At 37.0% G+C, this 22,605-nt stretch overlaps 1 protein-coding gene across 6 annotated transcripts in view; it reads right to left on the bottom strand.

Annotated features, from left to right (window-relative positions):
* The window catches only part of Hao1 (hydroxyacid oxidase 1), a 142,214-nt gene that overhangs the window by 91,039 nt on the left and 28,570 nt on the right, over positions 1–22,605 (bottom strand). For 5 of the 6 annotated variants that reach the window (XR_015441970.1, XR_015441968.1, XM_004840807.4 and 2 more), the window contains 2 exons: positions 20,892–21,147; positions 9,545–9,720 (listed from right to left, as the gene is read on the bottom strand). Coding sequence is in view for 4 of the 6 variants with exons in the window: in XM_004840807.4 (XP_004840864.2) it covers positions 9,545–9,720; positions 20,892–21,147 (432 nt within the window). In the remaining 2 variants the exon portion in view is untranslated. Of the gene's footprint in view, positions 1–3; positions 6,704–9,544; positions 9,721–20,891; positions 21,148–22,605 lie in introns of those variants that run through there. The other variant, XM_087188675.1, reaches the window with a different exon arrangement.

The following is a 22,605-nucleotide window of genomic DNA, read 5'->3' as shown; positions in this document are numbered from 1 at the left end:
GAAACAACCACCCTGTGGAAATTATAACTTAACAAAAGGCTTGGGTTTAGAGGCCCCAGAATTCCAGTTAAAGGGAGGCTAACCTCTCACACACATACCTTGTTCACTACTCTTAGCATATAAATATTTCTCAGTGTTAGATCTAGAATATTAGTAGTGGTCAAAAAATGTTAGCACCTATAACAATTTAATTATGAAATAACATTATCAGTAGATATGAAATTGTCATACAGTTAAAACTTATTTTTCTGTGTAAAAATTTACTCCTGATATGTATTTTTTAATTAATAAGATCCTAGCAATTTATTAGAATTGTTCCTCCACAATTTGAATAGCATGAAAGAATACATAAAATGGCAAGCATTTTTAGTGTAATGGGAAATTAACAGATATATTTCAAAAACATTCTTTAATACAAACTTATAACTTCAGTATTTCAGGTTATATTCTTCTGTAATTAAATGTGTTTTGCTCATTCAAATTTATTTAAAATGTAATATTAATTAGCACATTTGTAGTCATGGTTCAAAATATACTGATTCTGAAAACTTACTTTTATAATATATTAATGTTCTCTTAAATCAACTTTCAACATATTCTTTAAAATATTTTCTATGCAAAGCTACTGTTCTTAGCATGCTCCCAATAACAAAATATTTGCTGATATAATCATGATAGCAGCACTGGTTCTCAAATTTGAAACTTAAAATGCAACAATAAGTAAAACCAGTTGATTCAAAATTGTAGTGAATTCAATCTTTGGAGACCTAAGCATGTAGATACAGAATAGTGTACATATCCATAAATTCAGTAATGGCAATCAAATTAAGAATAATTTTGAAAGATTCTGTAATTCTGATTGATATAAAGTTTGAGCCTAACACAGCTTTATTCCAACTGTATTTCATAGAATACTAGTAGAGAACTATTCCTATTTTTAAATAATAATAATAATTTTTTTTCTAAAATTAGAGGTCCATATAAATGTTAAACCTGTTATAGACTGAACGTGTTCTCCAAAATTCATAGGCTGAAGCCCTGATACTGCAAGTAATGACATTTGGAGTTGGGAGTCCTTGAGGGTTAACTAGGATTGGATGAGTTCATGAGGATGGGGCCCCATGAGATTTGTCGCCTTATAGAAAGAAACACTACAATGAATGATCCCTCCCCCCATGCACAAAATCCAAAGAGGTCACGTTAGCGCACAGAGAGAAGGCAGTTATCAGTAAACCAAGGGGAGAGGCATGGAAACCATCCATGCTGGCACCCTGAACTTCACTACTATCCTCCAGAACCCTAAGAAAATGAATTTCTGTTTTTCAGTCCACCTAGTCCATAGAATTTTGTTATGGCAGACTGAGCTGCCTAAGACACATTATTATGATTGTTATTATTATTATTAACTCCTTCTCAAAGGAACACTATGACAAACTACAAAATGTAATGACTTATATGCAAAGTCATCTAATTTACGAACTGCCAACATTTACCAACTCTAGATGGTCTTGGTTTATAAATTTTTAAATTTTGCAATGGTGTGATATCATTTAGTAGAAACCATATCAAATTTTGAATTGTGATCTTTCCTGAGCTAGCAATGTGCAGTACAGCACTCTGTCATATGCTGGCCAAGAGCAGTAGGCCACAGCATGGACAAACAACCAACACGCCACAAGGTATTGTGTTGACAGCACATTTTGGAAACAAGTATTCAATGAATTACACAAGGTATTTAGCACTGTGTTAAAAAATAAGCTTTATGTTAGACAATTTTGCTTAAATGCAGGCTGATGGAAGTGCCCCGAGCAGGTTTAACAGAGAGTAGGCTAAGCTGTGATATTTATCAGGACATAATCCCATGTAATTTACAAAGCATCTGTAATTTGTGTGGTATTTATTCACTTGTAAGCCTGTTTTGTTATGCACTTTGTTATTTACTCCATGTAAAGTTGTATATTTATTTTATGTCAAATACACAATATGTTTCTATGAGACTGGTTTTCACTATCTGCTCTAATCCAAGCACTCCTGAATCTTGTGAGATCTCATTGATGATTTCTGAGCCACTCAAAGGGGAAAAGCCTTAGCCTCACGGGAGTGTAATGGGGGCATGTATATGATCAAAATATGTTACATTCATGTAAAAAAAAAGAAACAGTCATAAGATGACTTTTCCTCATATCCCTAATTGATTCAGATTTTACATTGTATTGTTTTATAATTGAACCATACATGCTTTATTATACAGGATTCTTTTCCTAGATTTCTAATTTTCTATCTTTCCTTTTTAACACTGATTATGAGACTCAAGTATACCCTTAAGTTCTTCAGACCTTTTGATTCTCCTACCTAACCTCTTCAGACCATTGTATTTTGTCCTCTACACAACTACCTGGAGTGTACCACTTGCTTGCCATTCTGCTGAGGCTACTTCCAGGCCTCATTATCTACCTTCACCCTACTGTGTTGTTCCTAATCTCCCTGGACTGAATATCTTGTAGTCTGGTGTTTGTCCTCATTTGGTTTATGTTTTCATCTGCTCGTGGTGCATGCCTATGCAACTACCTACAGAAGGTCCCATGAGACATACAGCAGTATCTGGGTATCTCTGCATGTTTGAATGATGATTAGATTTGTTAGGTTGGATACTCTAGGCTGAGCAGTCATTCCTCTCAGAACCTGTACAACATTACTCCCTTGTACTGGTACTGCTGTTGATTTGAAGACTGCTGCCTGTCTGACTTGCACTCTTCCATAATGAAACAGTTTTAAATGCATTTTCTCTATGGGCATTTTATTTTGCTGCCATTTTATGAGGAATGTGATGAAATGTGATTGGTTTCTTCAATCTAGTGATTTATGTCACCACTATTCAGAATTTGTCTATTTTTAATAATTTCATCTTAATCTTATGCTCTTGCTACAGGACAGCCCTCTCAGTGGGATATCAGACATTTTAAAGGGGTACCTGGGTATCTCATCCATTAGTCGTACTTTCCATTTGTCTTATTGTTGTCTTTGCTTTAGATTTTGGGAAATGTCATTGACTATGGTTTAACTATTTAATCATTTCATTTGTAATTTTGGAAACAGCATTTTTAATCTTTGAGTTCTTTTTTATACTCTAGTTTCCTTTTTTAAAAAATCGGAAGTTGGGCCAGGATTTAGCTCAGAGGTTGCTCCGGCAACCTGCCTTGCAAGCACGAGGTCCTGAGTTCAATCCCCGGTACCGAAAAAAAACTAAAAAAAAAATCAGAAGTCATATATTTATTTAATCACAAGGAGTTCTTTTTTATACTTTGATTTTATTTTCACAGAAAACTCTTCTTATTTGGTTACAGTATATTTTCAAATTTTCTATCATTTGGATTTTTTAAAGTTCTTTTTCTTATTTTATTTCTTCCTCTGCTTCTTATATCAGTTTCTTTTATAGATTTATTTCATCTTTCTTTTTTTCCCCCTTTAGAAAGAAGATTGAGTTTCTTCTTTTCCTTTTTTATTTTATGAAAAATAAAACAAAATTTCATTACAAAATATTAAGAGAATAGCAATGGTTAATACACTGTGTATCAGTATCTTCAAAGTAGTTACTCATACTCAAAGTGCAAGACATAAACCCAAAAGATTCTTACACAAAGGAAACCAACAGAAAATAACAGAAAACTTTCTTCTCCACAAACTAAGATAAACTAGTAATATAAATGAAACAGCATATATATTAAAATATTTTTGAAGAAGGGAATATGTAATTTGGAAAATGTTTGAAGTAGGAATACTTCTATTTATCTCTCTTTTGTTTCCTCTCTCACTCACTCTCTAGCCCTCTCTCATACATGTATGATATATACATACTTTGAGTTTCCCATATACAAGAAATCATGTTGTTTTGGTGTTTCTGATATTCTTGTGGTGCTAAATATTCCATGCATATGTAGGGAAGAAAGATTGAGGAGATGCTATAGGATTTCTGGGCTGTTTTGTAAATCAATTTCCTTCCTGCCAAGTCTTTGCCTGGAGTGGAAATTCTTTCTTGGCACTCCATGTCGAAAAGGGAAGAAATGTCAACTAAGAGGCTGTTGGATCATGAGCTTCTCAAGTGTCAGAATGAGGACAGCATCGTGACATATTGTAAATGCCACCCACCCATGTATTGCACTCAGGCATTAATTTGTTTCTTTAGAAAAGATCGTGCTACCTCCTTGTTGAGAGGAGAATGCCAAGTTGCCCACAGTTACACAAAAGGGGTGGGGTTGAGCAGGATTGCTGGTTGCTATAACAGCTTCACAAAAACTTTTGGTCAATCCCTAAGCTTTCAGCCTCCATTCCTCCACCTCTCCCAATTTACAAACTACACATTTGGTTCTAAGGCATTTTATTGCATAATGTGCCCTTACTTCCTCTAGGGTTTCCTGAGATGCTATTTTGAGGTGCAGTTTTCTTTGTATTTTCTATCGGCATGCTCCCTGACATATTGTTTCTATTGTAAAATTGTTGAAATTTCTCAACTACTTGTGTTCTTCATTTGCTTTGCTGTCATTGGATGTCTTTAACTTCAGATTTGTCTTGAGTTTGGTAAGAGAGTGCATATATATTCAGTCTATCATTTTGAACCTGAAGCCCAATACACTGTTGTTTACAACATATTAGAAAATGTTTCTCTAAAAGTATCCATAGCTATCTGTTAGAACTTTCTGCAATGCTGGAAAGATTGTAGATCTAGGTGGTTCCATACAGTAAGCAGCTGCCACACACAGCACTGAGTCATTGAAATGTGGCAGTGTGACCAAGAAATTGGAATTTTACTTTTATCTACTTTTTTTTTTTTTTTTTTGGTACCAGGGATTGAACTCGGGTCCTTGAGCTTGCACAGCAGGCGGCAGAACCACTGAACTAAATCCCGAGCCCTTTTATTTACTTTTAAGTAACTTAATTGACTTAACAATCCAAATGTCTATTTTACATATCAGCACTCTTTTTTGTATGAGCTCTAATAAATTATATTTTATGAACCCCATAAGTATGCATGGGTATAATCCTCCAATTTATACTCACAGGTTTGCCATCATGTAACTACAACCTATGTTTTGGGAAACCAAATATTATCAATAAACAGATCCTATACAGTCTGAAGAAATGATTAATTGTAAGGGTTATGTTACTGAACCACCTGGATTTAAACCAGAGTTAACTGCTAGCTTGCTGTGTAAGTGGTATGTTTCTTCACATCTTTGGGCATCACTATTCTCACTCATCAAAGTAAAGATAGTAATCCACATGAAATTGGTTTGTAGACTAAATGAATTCAGTGCTTAGAAAGTGCCTGACATGGGATGAGCACTCAGACAAATATAAACCATTGTTATTTTCATCTGTTGATGCAAGAAGCATAAAGACAAACAGGTGGAGAAAGTTCCATTTGCTGGGTATTGGATTTAAGTCAACCTGGGTTCTGCTTATAAAATTGGAGTTTCATCCATGAAGGTGATTACAAAAGGTCTTGCGTTTGAAATAAATGCTACTTACAAAACAGTTTGTTATTGTTATTTTCTGTCATTTCAAGTGGGTTTCCATGTTCTCCAGGCAGTGCTGCAAATATATGGACAAATGACTGGATGGTTTGGTCAGAGGATAGAACTTTGAGTTGGTAGAGAAACCAACAAGTAAGAATATTACATGACCAGAAATAAGCCCTTTTCGTTAACTGCTTATAAAACCTCTCCAGAGTTTGACATTTTATTGAGTACTTATTTATTTATTTTTTAATCTGGACAGAATAGCAATTTTTCCTTCATGAGAGGGTCAAAATGTTCTAACTTAGAAAAATGTTTATAATCTTTGATTTTTTTAGTACTGTATTTTTTTTAATTTTTGGATGTAGTCTTACTAAATTACTAGGTTGCCCAAACTAGGTTCAAACTTGGAATACTCCTCCCTTAGCTTCCCAGAGTGCCAGGGTTACAGGCATGCACCATTATACCCAATTAATATTTTTAATAATCCAGTGTGGCATTCCTTATTTGTTAATATGCCTCTAAATATACTGATTGATTGAGAAACATAATAATGACTAGGTAGTAGCAGTTTGTTGTCTTATTAATGTACTATTTCTATATTTAATCTACAATACCAACATGAACTATAAATCCTCAAAATTTACCTTCAAGCCCTAAGAGTTTTTAACATATGACTCCAATTCAATACTCTCTTACAGGAGTTTAGCAATTAAATCCTAGGTACATGGCAGCAGTTTTTAACACAATTCCAGAATTCTGAGTGAATATTCTTTAAGAGTATCGTAAATATTATCTATCTATCTATCTATCTATCTATCTATCTGTCTGAAAAGAGTTAATGAAAGAATGGTTTCTCAGAAACAGAAAGTCACAATGGAAGGAAGACAGGCCCATTTCCAAAAACAGAGAAAAGAAATTTTTAAAAGCATCATGTCCTTGCTTACGAAAGCCATTTGTTCATTGGTGTGAGTTCTGGAGAAGAGCAAATCCTGTTGAAGTATATATGTTTGGAACTTGTGTTGATGTTCTCCCAGGGCAGTTTAACCATAGCAAAAGATTACATCTTGCATTCCAATATGCATTCATTAAAATGAAATTCTTAAAATGGTAGTAAGAGTGGAATGTTTCACCCAGATCTTTCCAGTTGCTCATGATTTTATGTCCCTGCAAACATAACCTGCATGTTTCTGGTAAAAGGAAAAGGAAAGAACATGGACAACTCTCAGTTAACCCATGTGACTTCTGATGAAAACCTTTTAGGAAGAAAACTAGATTTCCCAGAAATGATCCCACTAACCCCCTCCATATCCAGATTGGGCATATGTGCTACTTCATGCAGTTGTTATGGAAATGATTCGTGTTTGTTAAATAAATGAAATAAATAATTACAGAATAACCTGACAATGTAAACTTTACATGTATAAATAAATAATTTCCTTTCAAATACCAAATGCCCATTCTCTGAATCTCGTATCTTGTTTTTTGAGTTTTCTCTAATTATTTAGACTCATGGTTTCTGCTGAGGATTTTACCAAAAACTATCTGAGCTATTTAGTGTGTGTAAAATATTATGAAAATAGGTCGAATGAGACAGAAGGTCCACATGCATGAGAAAAAAAGAGAGGTGATCATGGTAATGGTCATGATAATCTGAGATAAGATGATACATGATAGTAAATCTAATTTAATGCATGTGCACCATATCATAAAAAGTGAAATTATAGAAAATTATATAGATTGAGTAACCAAAATCGAAAAGTTGATTAAAAATAAAATGACCTCATATTTGTATTTGTTCTCTATTTAACTAAGATTAAAAATTGGGACCTGCAGTAACATTTTATTTTTCCTTAGTCTTTTCAAACCAATTCTTTTGAGTCAGCTCTGTAACTGACTGTATTAATCTTCTAATGCAATGACAGTTTGTCAGTACCTTCCATGACATTTTTCTAAGTCACCCCATAATCATCGCTTGCCTGAACAACAACAGTTCCTAAATGTCCTTCCCTGGCTTCAATTGGGTCACTTTCACCATTAGGTTCATTGTACAAAGCACAATTTTTCTAAGATGTTAATCTGATGAGGTGGTTTCCCTGATTGAGACATTCAAACAGTTCTCAACAGCCTTTAAGTCTGCATTCCCCAATATGGTGTTATAGTTTACAACTAAACTATCCCCCAGAAGGCTCAGAGGCAGAACCTAGTTGGAAGGAGTGGGCCACTGACATTGGGAATTAGCAGGTTGTATTTTCCGTCCTCAGTTTCTCCTTTATCTGCTTCTTAGCTTCCATGGAGTAAGCAACTTTCCTGCCCCATGCCCTTCCACCATGAGGTTTCTGCTTTGGAGCCAGTCTACCAATGTCTGTACCCACTGAAACTGTGAGCCAAATTCAACCTCTCTTCCCTTAAGCTGTAGGTGTCAAGTATTTTGTCTCAGTGACTAATACATACAGCTTACATGTTGCATAAATTGTTACCAATAGCTACTTATTCTGCTAATATTTCAATCTGAAATAGTTTGTTGACCTAGTATCCTGTCAAAACTCAAGCATCATCTTTCATTCTCAAAGGAAACTTCTCTTAACCCAGTCTCCTAATTGTCCATATCCATTTTAAAGTCACTGCCTCATATTGCAAAAATTTCTGTCTCGCCATCTGTGCCATTTTCTTTTACCCAAAGTGCTTCTTTGTAAGTCTATCTTCTGTAAAACCAGGCTCTACTTTTAGCCAAGGACCTCAAACTATTATCTTTTTTAAATTAGCATAAAGTAAGCATAATAAATGTTTACAGAATGAAAGAATGAGTAAGCAAATAAGAACAGATGAATGAATGAATGGATGAATGGCACAAAATCTCCAGGTTAATGTTCTTTAGTTCCTACAATTTAGTGTGTCACAGGAAGTAACACTAATGATTATGGTGACAACAATAGTGCAAAGGTATATGTTAACCAGGATATATTCACTAAAATATAAAAGCCAAAAAAAAAGCCAATCAGGACAATGATAATAGGAGACAGTGTAACAATGTTTTATCTGAAAGTGAAAGTTAAGATAGATCTGTTTTATTATCCCCACTACTTAAGAGGTACATGAGGCCCACTTTTTATAAACTTGATTTTGCATCCACAAGATTAAATAGTCAAAATAGACGTCATCCTTTGAGCTTTATAAATGGGAACTATGTGACTTACACATGTTTAATTAAAACCTATGAAGAAGGTTTGAGACTATGTTGTTAACTCCTGGGATAAATTAATAAACTCTTCCTTTCCAGGATCACTTACTCAAACATTCCTATTCTTAAAAATGTCTTGGTTGTTACCTCCATAACTATACTTGAAAATGATTTCAAAGGTGAAGAAAAAACACTTATGTGAGCAAACATATTTGCAGTTAAAAGTAATTATGATCATTGTAACTTCCTGTGGGATTTTTTAAAATGTGGATGCTAAAATAAGAATCAATTTCTCAATATCCAGGACTTGACAATTGAGTATTCTATTGTCCTAGTTCACCATTCTCTACAGCAAGACGATGTGGGTATTACCACATTCAAAAATGATTCCTGGCCATTGGTACTTGGAGGTAGCACAAAAAAAAAAAAAAAAAAAAAAAAAAAAAAAAAGAGGAAAGCCTCCTAAAATAGGTCTGGCTATTGAAATCCCATCCCTGGGGTTTCTCTTTGGTTTGAAAGCAACTATGGTAGTCTTCAGATAAAGCAGTGAACTCATAATGTTCTACAAGATTTGCCAAACTCCATGACTAACAGATCCAAAATAAAGTAATGATATTCCTATACTTTGAAAAAGACAATGTCCTACTGAGTGGAAGTCCACTCCATTTCAAAATCTTATCTAAAGATGGAGAGATATATGCTCACTAAAATCAAAAGAGAGAATTGAAAGTTGGAATGCCTCTTGATTTCTGTGACAATTTTTCCTGATTAGTTTCCTTAAAAAATACAAGGACCATATCCACAATGTATCATAAAGTCAGAACAGGCTCAAAGAGACAAAGAAACAAACCTCTCAAAATGCCCTTTGCCACAATGGGCAGTGATGTCAGTCCCCTCAGCCATGTAATGTCTTCCCAGCTAATAGATGGGTCTATTGCCTTTGCCACATATTCGGCAAGTCCATTGTTGTCACCAAAATTTTCCTTAGCAGAAAATGCTAAATCATTGCTTTCGAAATTTTTCATCCTGAAATAACAAGATACATAAAATGAGAAAATTCCTCTAGTCAGAGATATCTGCACTATGACTGATTCAATGAATAACAGAGAAGTGGCCCTTTTCAAATCAACTGACTCATCACTCCTCAATGACATATAGGTGTGTTGAACGGATATTTTTCATATTTTCATGTAGGACTCTAGGCTAAATGTAACAATCCACTGGTCTTAGTTGGTCATCAAAGATTAATTTACACATGTGTGTTTGTATAAACAAATCAGTTTCAAGAAGAAATACATAGCCCTGTTCAAACATTTCCTATTTAAGCCAGTTAATAAATAGAGACAATAGACTGATACTGGTAGTACAAGTTAGTCATAATGAAAAACATTTGCATCGTGTTTTATAATTTACACAAGGCTTTTTTATCCCCATATTTTCATATTTTTAAAGGCTTTGAAAAAGTAAAATTGATTCTCCATGATATCTACTTTACAAAGAAAATAAAAATGGAAATGTAGATTGAGATGGCCCAAGAATAAAACTAGCTAGTGGCAGAAGTTGGATGTCAACCTGTGTCTCTTGATTTGATTCCTAATTATATTCTCTTTGCTTATGCTGCATCTGAGGGATAGGCACTGCTGCTCTGTTGTCCCAGCAGCCCACTGGGATAGATATTATTTGTTCTTGACCTTCATTTTTTTTACCATTAAGTTTATTGGTACATTTTCGGTATAAAATACAGTTACATTCATCATTGGGATCTTGTACCTTTACATGAGTATCTTGGTTCTTATTTTTATTCCCCTTCCCTTGCCCTCCCTTCACCCCTGCCACCCTTCCCTATTTGCAAAGACCTTGTTTCCAATTATTTTTCCTCTTTTCATATTTTTTCCTTTCCCTTTTTTCCCCTTCCCCTATCCCTCCTAATTCCCCTGCTCTTTTAGACCTTTTCTTCCTGTTACACAATATCAGTTATACATTTTTAAAATTACAGTATTAAGATCTAGGAGACATTACCACAGATTTTACAGAATTTAAAAGGATATAGAAAGCATATTACAAAAATCTTTTTTGAAATAAATTTGACAACTTCTAAGAAGTACCTTGGAAGACAAATTAATGAAACTAACTCTGGAGGAAATATAAAATTTGAATAGCACCTATTAAAGAAAGTGCATTCCTAGCTTGAAAACCTACCTATATGATAACAGCAGGCTCATAAACATTTTAACTGATAAATTATATCAAACAATTAAAGCAGAAAAAAGAGGGTACACTTCTCCCCTCATTTTAGGAACTCAACATTGTGCTAATCCTAAAACTGGATAAAGATAATAGAAGAAAAAGTATGAACATAGGTAGAAATTTGTTTAACAAAACAAACTATTGGAAGTCAGATCTGGCAGGATGTAGAAAGTGGTTTTGTTATAGGGATGGGAGTGTTGGTTCAGCATTGGAAGATCCACCCCCATAAGTCATCATTTAAACAGAGGAAGGGAAAAAGTCATATGATCCTGACACTAGTTGGAGAAAAAGTATTGGACTAAATTCTACAGCTGTTCATGATAAAAGCTATCAGGAGACTAGAAGTAGAACAGAAACTTCTCAACAGATTAAAGACATATACTCCATACTTGCAGTGAGCATGCCTTATATAAATGGAGAAGATACAGTGCTTTCTCCTTAAGGTGGGGAACAAGGGCAGATATGCTTACTCTTTATCTGTCCATTAAATTTTGAAACCTAGTCCCCACCAAAATAGTCTGACAATAAAATGACACAACTAGGATAGGATTGGCATGGCAGAAGTAAAATCTTTATATGTAGATGAAATGATCATCTACAGAGAAAATACTAAGAAATCTCTAGGAGCCCCTAGAATTTGTACTTGAATTTAGCAGGATTAGAAAACACAAGGTATATATAAAAATTCAGGTCTGTGTATACTTGCTAGAAATGAAGAATTGGATATTGAAATTTAAAAGTTATGTAGGACCTAGAAAAGTTAAAAACAAAAACAAAAACAGTGTTGGAAGATGTTTAGTACCTAATTTTAAGACTTCTTCTAAAGCTACAGTAATCAAGGCAGTGTTGGTGTAAGGAAAGACATATAGATCATTTGAATAAAACAGAGAATCTAGAAATAGAACCACACATATATGGTCCACTGAGTTTTGAAAGATTATTTAACATTAGCATTTTATAGAATATAAACTCAATTCAAGAACCAAGGAAGAGAGAGTGTTTTCAGCAAATGGCACTAGAACACCTGGTATCCGTATATAAAATATTAACCTCAACCCTTTTTTTCCATACATGAAAATAACTTGAAGGGATCTATGAACTTAAATAAGAAAGCCTAAAAGTATAAAACTTTAAGAAGAAATTATAAGGGAAAATATTTTTGAATTCAGGGTAGGCAAGAACTACCTAGGATACAAAAAACATGATGTATAAAAGAAAAAAAATTGATAAATGAGATTCCATCAAAATTTAGAACTTTAAATGACATCATTAAAATGAAAAGTAGTCCTTAAACAGACCATATTTACAATACATATAACCTATGACCAGAGTATATAAAGAATTCTTAGAGCTCATTAATACACAACCCAATTAAAATGTCGACATAAGAAGATGATAAATAGCCAGTATATCACAAGGAATGGTGTGCAACTCTAGAATCAGAAAAATACTAATCAGTACAACAATAAGATTGAATTATACACTCATTAGGGAGATGAAGTTCAAAGTTTTAAAAGCCTTTTCATGACTTTTTCTCTTTGTTGGATTCTCCCCCTTTGCGTTTAATTTGTCACGCCCAATGGATTCATTCTGCTGGGTTTCCTGGGATTGTGATCCTCATTGTCTTTTCCTAGGGTATTGTCTAAAATTTTTTGGAGTGCCAGTTTGGTATTCATGAAGTTCCTGAGGTGCTCTTTGTCATGAAAGTATCTTATTTCTCCATCAATTTTGAAAGATAGTTTTGCAGGGTACATCAATCTGGGTTGGAGGCTGTTTTCCTTTAGGGCTTGAAATACATCACTCCAAGCTCTTCTTGCCTTGAGGGTTTGCATTGAGAAGTCTGCTGTGATTCTGATGGGCTTTCCTTTGTATGTGATTTGTTTCTTTTCTCTCACTGCTTGTAGAACTTTGTTCTTCTGTTGGATTTCTGGAATCCTAACTATTATATGCCTATGTGTAGATTTTTTTTGATTAAGGCTAGCTGGAGTCCTATATGCCTCACTTATCTGTATGTCAAGTTCTTTTCCCCTCCTTGGGAAGTTTTCTGCCATCCCTTCTGTGAACAGTTTTTTTTATGTCATCTGCACTCTCTCCTCTTTCTTCATTGACTCCAGTCAGTCTTATGTTATTCTTCTTTGCATTGTCTAGCAGCTGCTGGATTGATTTCTCATGTTCCCTTACAATTTTTAAGCAATTTTTGTTTTCCTCCTCACTAATTTCAATCTTACCTTCTATATGTGAAATTCTATCCTCACATTGGTTCATTCTGCTGCACAGACTTTCGATGGAGTTTTTAATCTCTTGAAAATCTGTTTGTATCTGTTTTATGGATTCCATTTGTTTCCTATGTTGGGATGCCATCATGTTCCTCAGATCCTCTATTTTTTTATCTGTGTCCTCTCTAGATTTATTAATCATGTCTTGCACCATGAGCACAATCTTTGCTGTTATCTAAGTAATTATTTCTGATTTCATTTTTCCCAGATCCTCTTTTGTTGCCAGTTCAGAGAGTCCAGGTAGTTGAGTATCAGATTGTTCCATCTCATTTCCCTTTGGGGGTGCTGTAGGTGATCCAGAAGTCTGTTTTTGAGACTTGTTTAGATATCTTCTCATTTCCACAGGAGGGGGCTCTTCTGGCGCCCACTGGGCTCACCTTCTCTGCCCTAGGAGCTTGGGATGGTGGTGAGGGAGCTTCCTTCCCAGTGCTGGGACCGGCTGAGCTTCTCTGCCCTAGGAGCCTGGGATGGAGGCAGGGAGCTTCCTTCCAGGTGCTGGGACCAGCTGAGCTTCTCTGCCCTAGGAGCCTGGGATGGAGGTGGGGAGCTTCCTTCTGGGTTCTGGGACTGGCTGAGCTTCTCTGCCCTAGAAGCCTGGGATAGAGGTGGGGAGCTCCTTGACCTTCATTTTAAGGCTTTATCTTTGGGGTGGGTGGCTAGTGGGCAAGGAGTTAACTTATTTATGGTTAGCTTAGAGTTAGTAAGGGAGCATGTGGATATCTATTGTACTCTATAATGACCCTAGAGTGAATAATATAGTGACTCTAGAGTGAATATACACAGACACTCACACACATAAATGTTAGTGCATAGGCGTGAGTACAGACTGCCTCAAATTTAGCCCCCTCTTTGCTTCCTCTATATTTTATTGGAGGTGGGGACAGCTTACCATTTGTGCACCTGGCTTTCTCTCTGTGTTCTGCCTGTCAGCTCTTTTTTTGGTCTGTTGGTTGAAGTTCCAGTGCCATTTGGTGCCTTTTTTAATCTGGATTTTTTCCCCTTTTCATATCTTTGTCTTTGACTTACTTCCCAGAGGAATCTCTCTAGTAAAGTTTATTTTTAACTCCTTATCAGGATTTTCTAGAAGACCTAGGGAAGTCTCTTTTATTTTCTCGTCTAGAGACACCTGCTCCTATACTTAGATCAGTTGAATCTTGACTATCGCACAGGAAACCTTCCAATGATCATTTAGAGGAGGTAAGACCTGCACTGAAATGTCTCATCATCCCCTGTCTGCTGCCCCTGTGGACTCTCTTATCTGCCCTACTGTGATGGTAGTGGTGGGCACAGAGATGAGAAAATGTCTTAGAAGATGAGCTGTAAGTCTTGCCCTTTATCCTCCATTTAGCTGTTCTTTCTGAGACTGGCTGCCTGCTGACTTAATTTTTCCTGATTTTCCAGATAACTTTCACAAGATCATGAGCTTTCCAATTATCAACATCTTTATTTGCCTTAGCTCCCCCCCCCTCCTTTTTTCCTCTTGGGCCAGAGCGACCCCCCAACCAGCAGATTGCAAGAGTCAGTAATGCAGAGCTATAAACATATCAGCTCCTCATCCCCGGGTAGACTAACTCTGAGATGTAGCCTAGATTGATTCTCAGAATTTTCCAGCAGGATAAAACCAGAGTTGCTCACAGTTGTGGTCCTATGTCTACTGCCTTCCCTCCCTTACCCCTCTTCCCCACTCCTCTAACAATATTACCTTCACCTTCTCAGTGAACTACCTGCACTTAACCACTGACTCACAGTCTGCTTCTTGGAAATCCAAACTGTGACACACCACCTCTGAGGTGTTGCCTATGTCTCTTTGTTGACCTAGTTTGGTTCAGAGTTTGTCTAACTTGCCTCTAAGACTCTGCTGTTGGCTCACCCTAAGCCTGAAGTCCTTCCTCTTGGCCTAATATCCTCATAGCCTGACTCATTTTGTGCAATTCCTCAAGAGAAAGGTTGAGTCTTTTCTGCCTGCAGTTCTGCCCACTAGGTGGATGCACTGCCATCTGAACAAACAAGGGACCACTCCGGTGACCTGGCTCCCCCACAGCCTCAAATCTGGTTGTCAACTTCATTCCCTGAAAGACTGCTTTTGAGTGATGACAATGACCTGGGTTCCTCCTTGCTCTTCTGCACTTATAAATTATCCCCAAGCCACCCTGTTTCTTAGGTAAAAGTAAAGCTGTACATTCATCTCTGGCTTAGTCCTAGCTCTTTATTCCCCTCCACCAACTCTGCCAATGAGAGCCACTGTGAAAACTTTTATAAAAAATTGCAATGTCTTGGCACATTATCTTTAAATTATTTCTTAAGCAATTTTTTAATAGAAAACTATATTTGATGGCCTCTTTATTTTAGTGTATTTTGGCTAAATTAACTGGTTGTATAGCAGCATTTATTATCAAAAGAATATGAACATTCAATTGCATGTAACTCAATTTAAGCCACTGACAAAATTTTATCCATGAGGACCAAATAATTTGTCATAGAGTTTCATGGACTCAGATGACTATTAAATATCACTGAAATTCCAATTTCCTTAAGAGTCATACAGATGCCCATCTAGCTGAGTTTGGTGTGGACTTTAGCTGAAATGCCTGGACATTTTTTTTTCACCAAAGCACTTATAGTTGTACATTTTATCAGAGTCCTTGGTATACTGTGGTCACCTTATCTTAAATTGAATTAAGCTTTCAGGTCAGTAAACATGTCTTTTTTATGGAGACCTATTTCATTTCTTTGAAATGATATTAAATTCCAAATTTTTAAATAATGTTGTTAATGAGAAAAAAATCCAATTTGTCTGTTCCATAGCAATGTCTAGAGTAAAAAAGAAAAACATCTGACTGTGTATATACTGTGCATGGCACCCCACCCCCATCCCAAACAAGCTGCCGAGCTTCAGCAGGGGTGGGGTGAAAGGGTGAAATGGGTAGGAAAAAACAGAAACATGGATAAAATTATATAAATAACTGTTGTTATTCTTGGATGGTGAAATGCAGATCAACACTTGAATGAATGTTGCCTTACAGAAATTTCAGTGCACAATGAAGCCTTGTTGTTACTCTAAAACTTTGTTCAAAGCCAGAAGCCAAGAAAAAGTTTTCAGATATCTTGACAGAGACCCACGATGGAGTGTTTTACCAATGGCTCTGAAAGAAACCACCATGAATGCTATTTTTATTCAGCATATATATATATATATATATATATATATATATATATATATATATATATGCAGCTTCTGATAATGAAGGCATTCCATTTCAAAAGAAGAAAAGTGGCAACAAGAAAATAATAACACATTACTTAGGGCTTAGTTTTCCCAGTCCTGATCTGTTTAATGACACAAAGGCAAAAGATAGGATTTCATCTTTGTAAAGTACTCATATCTTGAGTGGCCCTTAACAACACACTTTTTAATCTAATGTAGGAATTGCTTTAGTTTTTTGTCAAATTAGCATTACAGCAGTAGTAAAAAAAAACACTAAAGAAAATTAAATAATATTAAATAACCAATAACACAAATAATAATGTTACCGAGCAATACATAATACATGTATTACTTATTATAAATACTCGTACTATGACATTGAAGGTAAAGGCACATTTCTATACCCAAAAAACAAACAAACAAATAATAGTAGAGCTCACAATACAATCAAAGTATGAACGAGAGTTTGAGAGAGAAGTTCAGAACCTGTACGGGATAGGTACATGAGCCACTACCCTTTAATTCTGTGGTTAGGAAAACATTGATATTCAGAACTCAGCTCTGATGATTTCTTCCTCAAGGTGGCCAGGTAGTTGGAGGACAAGCACAAGATATATATTTTGAGTTCAATATCTTCTTAGGTTATAGTATATTGGTAAAATCTCACATGTTCTAGTACGTTTTTATTTTCTGATCCAACAATCACTTATTGAGTACCTAATATGTGCTAATGTTTTAGATATTTAGGATACACCAGTAAATAAGACAAGCAAAAGTCCTATCTATGATTAATTTAATCAATATGTAAATTACAGAGCCTGTTGGAATATAAGTAATATGCAAAACAGAGAAAAAAAGTGGGGCAGAATAAGAGGGATGTGAGCTGGCAGAGACTCATGTTGAAATTTTTAAATATGATAATCAGGGCTGACCTCATTGAGAAGCTACTTTGAGAAGAAAATTAACAGTGATACATATTTCTTTTTTGACTGCTGCTGTAACAAATGGCTAAAAATAGGCTTAAAACATCACAGATCTATTTTGCAGTTCTGAAAGTCAAAAGTCTAAGACAAGTCTTCTTGGACTGAATTCTAGGTGTCACTGGGGCATCATTTGATCTGCAGGTGGGAGGGGAGGACCCAGCCCTTTGTTTTCCAGCTTTAGTGATCACCTGCTTCCCCCACTCCACTCCTGGCTACATTCCTCCAACTTCTGATTTTATCATCTCCTCTGCTATTCTGACCCTGAAACTGATGCCTCCCTCTTATAAAGGTCTTTCTTTTCAATACATTAAGATGTCTATGGTAAAACAATGACTATTAATTATCACATTTGCAAAGTCCATTTTGCCATGTGAAGGGTCAGGTTCATGGGACTAGGACGTGGACAGTGGACACCTTCAGCCCACTACACTGATCAGTGAGAGTGTTTACCTAGCCATGCTTTACCCTGATCTTACTCAGTGATCAAAAAACTACTTCTCTTCTCATCACACTGCCTTGGGCCTGCCCAGAAAAGCTAAATCTTAATGGAGAGTAAAATACTGTGAAAGCAAAAGGCCCCTGCCTCAAAGCCTCAACAAGCAACAGTGCAGTGAACTGCCTTCATTCCTTGTTCCTTCCAGAGCAGAGAATTCCCCTCACACTCCCTCAGTTTCAGGCACCTCTGTGCTGTGTGGGATGTGCACACATATGTGTGTTTCAAGGATAGACCAAGTGGAGATTACCCAATGACTGAACTTTTGCTGGTCCCAGATGCCAACAGTGGGGACCCTCCCCCTACCCAGGCAGAGGAAGTAGCATGGGCTGGAAGGAGCACACTGCTTTACCGACTCATTCTCCTCTGGATTTCCTGCCTCCGTTGCCTGCCAAACCTCACTTCTGAGAAGCCAGGCTTCACCTTCTACGAGTCAGGTCAGTTGCAGACAGAAACTGATTTCATATCAGGCTGTGACAGATGAGCTTTTAGGGTGTATGTGACCTCCAGCGGAAGCCTGGACATCCCATTAATGGGCTCTGCCTTCGGGAGCTGAATGCGGGCCACTGAGGAGCTGACAAGAGGCACTGGCTTTCCCTGAAGTCCATCAGGACAAACAGCACCAGTGAACGTGGCAGGGGGCGGGGTGCACCAACTGCAGGGTGTTTCCCAAGTTCCCCGTAACCTGGATGTGTTGCTCATTATTTGATCATCTTTAGACCGGACATGTGCCAGGTTGGGGAGCCATGGCCACTCCTGTGCACACAGCAGCTGAAAGGGGTCTTTTGTTTCTTGGTCCTTTACGTCATCTGGGTAGAAGCCCAGAAGCAGAGGAAAGGGAGAAAGCAAATCGGCCTTCCCGGTCCTCAGCGAGTGGCCCCAGCACTGAAGGAGGGAGAGCACCAGCCAGAATGAATGACTCTCTGTCATCTCACGCATCTAGTTAGACACCTCCGTAAAACATGCTCTTGCTGTGCACATAAGCTTCTAAAGCTGCAAACAACAAACAAAAACAAAAACCAAACAAACAAAACACCCTGTCCTATCATTTATTATTGCTGTGTTTAGTGGGGGAAGAGGACAAATGATGGCAAATTCTTTATCAAAAAGCCAGAGGGAAATAATGAGGAATGTTTCCTGTCAGAAGCCAAGACAGTGGAAAACAGACAGAAAATAATTGTCAGTCAAAATACAGAGATGACATAAGTACAGACTACTTATTAAGGCATTTGAAGTCATTTGCTTACTGATTAATTTGGCAAGGTATAGGATCATGTCAGGGGCTTTCTTCTTTTTATATCCTTTTAAAACAGAGTGTTTGGGTAACCCTGCATCTGGGATACATAGAGCAGTTTATTGGCAACTCTGGCAGGGAGAATACTTTCTCTGTCTGTCATTGGCTCAGTGTAGGTACTACAGACAGAAATAAAATCCTAACCCTGCATGGAAGGATCAGTATTGCACTGCTAATTTACATATGGCTCAACAATAAGATTCTATGTGTAATAGTTCATACTCACATATGTGTATAGAGAAGTAAATGACAATTATGTGGCTTTTATGCAAGACTATCTATGGTTATGACTCATGTGCTGAGTGAGTTACACCCTACTCTGACAATAATACATATAAAAATCCCTACATTCCAACAACTTCGTTTCATTGTATGAAATACTGATTTGATTTTTAATCTTTTAGTTTTGGACTCTTTTAGAAGGCTGAGCAGAGTAGGTTTATAGGTGAATACCTTTGTCTCCCTGCTTTATCTCTCCAATCTTCCTAGTCCTACTTACTCCAAATACAATGAAAATGGAAGCAGAGTATGCAAGGTCCCTGCGGAATGAGGGCTGGGCTCCCAGGAAGGCCTTTCTCATTCTCTCACCCACTCTGACGGTTGCTGGGAAATTCATCGCGGAGACATCCTCCACTGAGAGTTGGATTTGCGTTATGGCAGTTACTGCCCTCAGGACTACCACACATCAGTCACACATTGGCCCAAGATAATTTTGGTGGGAAATAACCATGGCTAAAAGAGGTAAATAGATTAGGGAAATTGGTCTCTTTCTCAGTAAACTCCATTGAGTTGATTCTAATCCTTAAGTACTGCAAGGAAAAGGACAACAATTCAGAGTTAGTAGAAAGACAGAGTAATCTGATAAGATTTTTGCAGTTCAATTTTAGATTATTTGATATGGTGTTTTTGCTAAGGTGACTGAGAGAATGAATAAATCCACAATCCCTGAAAAATGATCCGTGGATGAACTACATGAAAGAGGAATACTATCAAAAGAAGGAGATGATGAAGGATCAAAATTGTGGCTTCTGAGCTGGGTATGGTGGCGTACACCTGTAATCCCAGCATTTGGGAGGCTGAGGCAGGAGGATTGCTGTGAGTTCAAGGCCAGCCTGGGCTACACAGCTACATAGCGAGACCTTGTCTCACCTCACCCCCACAAAAAAAGCTGTGGCTTCTTTCACCTCTACTCTTTTCTCTTTCTTTAACCTTTCTAGTCTTAGTTGTCCCTAATAGAATTAAAAATAAAATCTACCGGTGGCTCTCTGATTTCATAGACCAAAGAAAGAGTATCAGAATAACAATAACAAGCTGTTTCCCAGGCTAACCCACATATCATCCATCTGTATGGTATTTCGTGCTACCAGGAACCTTAATGTATTATGGTATATAAATGTACTAGACTTTCACAACCACATAATAATTTCTTTCTCTGATTTATAGGTCAAATATACATGATACCTACTACAGAGGTGTTATTCTCTGGTGATTATGTGGATATTTAGCAATGATACTATCTCTACAACCCAGAGCCAATCAATCCTAGACACAATTCTTTTCAAGCACACTTCTAGACTAATGTTTCTGTGGCTAACTAATTTCCCATGAGCACCCACTTAGGAACTAGAGAAAGCCTTTGGCTTGTGAAAGACCACAGAGAATCAGCAATCCAGCTCAGGATGTGCATGAGCATGGTTACCTGAGCTGTGGTGGCAGCTTGAACCTGTTACGCACATCATCAAAGCGGTTGCCCAGGTAAGGGGTGTCTATGGTCACAAATATTGCTTTGTAGCCCATCTTCTCAGCTCGCTTCACTAGCTGCTTGGTGACCTCACGGTCCTTGTAGATGTATAGCTGCATCCAGAGAAGGGCGTCAGGACAAGCCTCTGCGACCTCTTCAATTGAGGAGGTGGCCCAGGAGCTCAGCATCATGCCTGTTCCCAGAGTCTGACAAGCTGACAAAGAAAGGAAACCATCAAGACAGGTCCAGCACAGCTCTCCCTCCCAAGCTTTCCAGTTGTAATTCAAGGGCTAAAGAGCTCAGCAGGCCAACTTGGAAATATGAAGTCAAATCTTTAAGAAGTTGGAAACATTCATTCTTTTTCACACTATGGTATGTCTTGTTCCTGAAGAAGAATGAGTAAATGTCCAGAGATGCTCTATATAAGGGTAGAAACATTGAGACCTAAATGTCCAGTCTTAAGGGACTGATGAAACTGTAGTTCAAATATTAAATGAAATGTATACAACTATAAATATTATGATTGTGATGGTTAATTTTATACATCAACTTGGCTAGGTCATGGTTTTCAGATATTTGGTCAACACACCTGGATATTACTGTGAAGGTATTTCTAGAGAAAATGTGCATTTAAATTAGCAGACATTGAGTAAAGGAGATTACCCACTTTAATGTAGATGGGCCTAATCTAATCAATTAAAGGCCACTCCCTCAGAGAACAGAACAAAACAAAGCACTTTTTCCAATCAAGAGGAATAGGGACTTCTGTCAGCAATCTGCCTTTGGACTTCAACTGCAACATCATCTTTCCACCAGAATTCCAGCTGGCTGTCTTCCCTGAAAACTTTGGACTTATCAACCTCCATAATTGTGTTGGTCAGCTCTTCACTGATGTGACCAAAATGACTCAGGAAAGCAACTTACAGGAAGGAAGATTTATTTTGGCTCATGGTTTCAAGGATTTCAGTCCATGGTTGACTAACTCTATTGCTTTTAGGCCTGTGGCAAGACAGAAACATCATGGTAGAAGGCTACAGTAGAGGAAAGCTGCTCATGACATCAAGAAACCCCAGGAAGCAGAGGGAGTCAGAAAGAACTAGTGAAGATGTGACCAGGAAGAAGATACAGTACCTAAGGTCACCTCCCCATGACCCACTCCCTTCAACTAGGGCCCCTTCCTAAGTTTCCCTTGTGTTCCAACAATTCCATCAAATTATGATCTCATTCGTGGGTTACTCCAGTGATGAAGTTAGAGCCCTCATGATCCATTCACCTTCCAAAAGCCCTACCTCTGAATCACGAGATTTTGGGAGACATTTTAGATGGAAAACACAATAGTCATGTGAACCAGTTCTTAAAATAAATTTCTATCTATTGATAGATAGGACAAGGTGGATATAGACAGATATGGATGGCTATTGACATAGATTATGTATCTATCTATATGAACAGCAGAAGATCCTATTGGTTCTGTTTCTCTGGAGAACCTTGACTATTACTATTATAAAAGAATATTTGCAAATATACTAATAGGTTAAGACATATAGATATGCTAAGAAAAAAGTTTATAAAACATGTATAACAAAATTCCACATTTCTACAAAGTATAATTATTGATATACAAATCCAAGCAAACCGTGGATGATGGGCAGAAGAACCGTGATTCTGTTTA

This window comes from Heterocephalus glaber, unplaced genomic scaffold (genome assembly GCF_053883595.1).
Source record: "Heterocephalus glaber isolate CG9 unplaced genomic scaffold, H.glaber_assembly_v1.0 deba00001532, whole genome shotgun sequence".
Lineage (NCBI taxonomy): Eukaryota > Metazoa > Chordata > Mammalia > Rodentia > Bathyergidae > Heterocephalus > Heterocephalus glaber.
The sequence above is the reverse complement of the archived record's forward strand: the minus strand, read 5'-3'. Positions and strand labels throughout refer to the sequence as shown.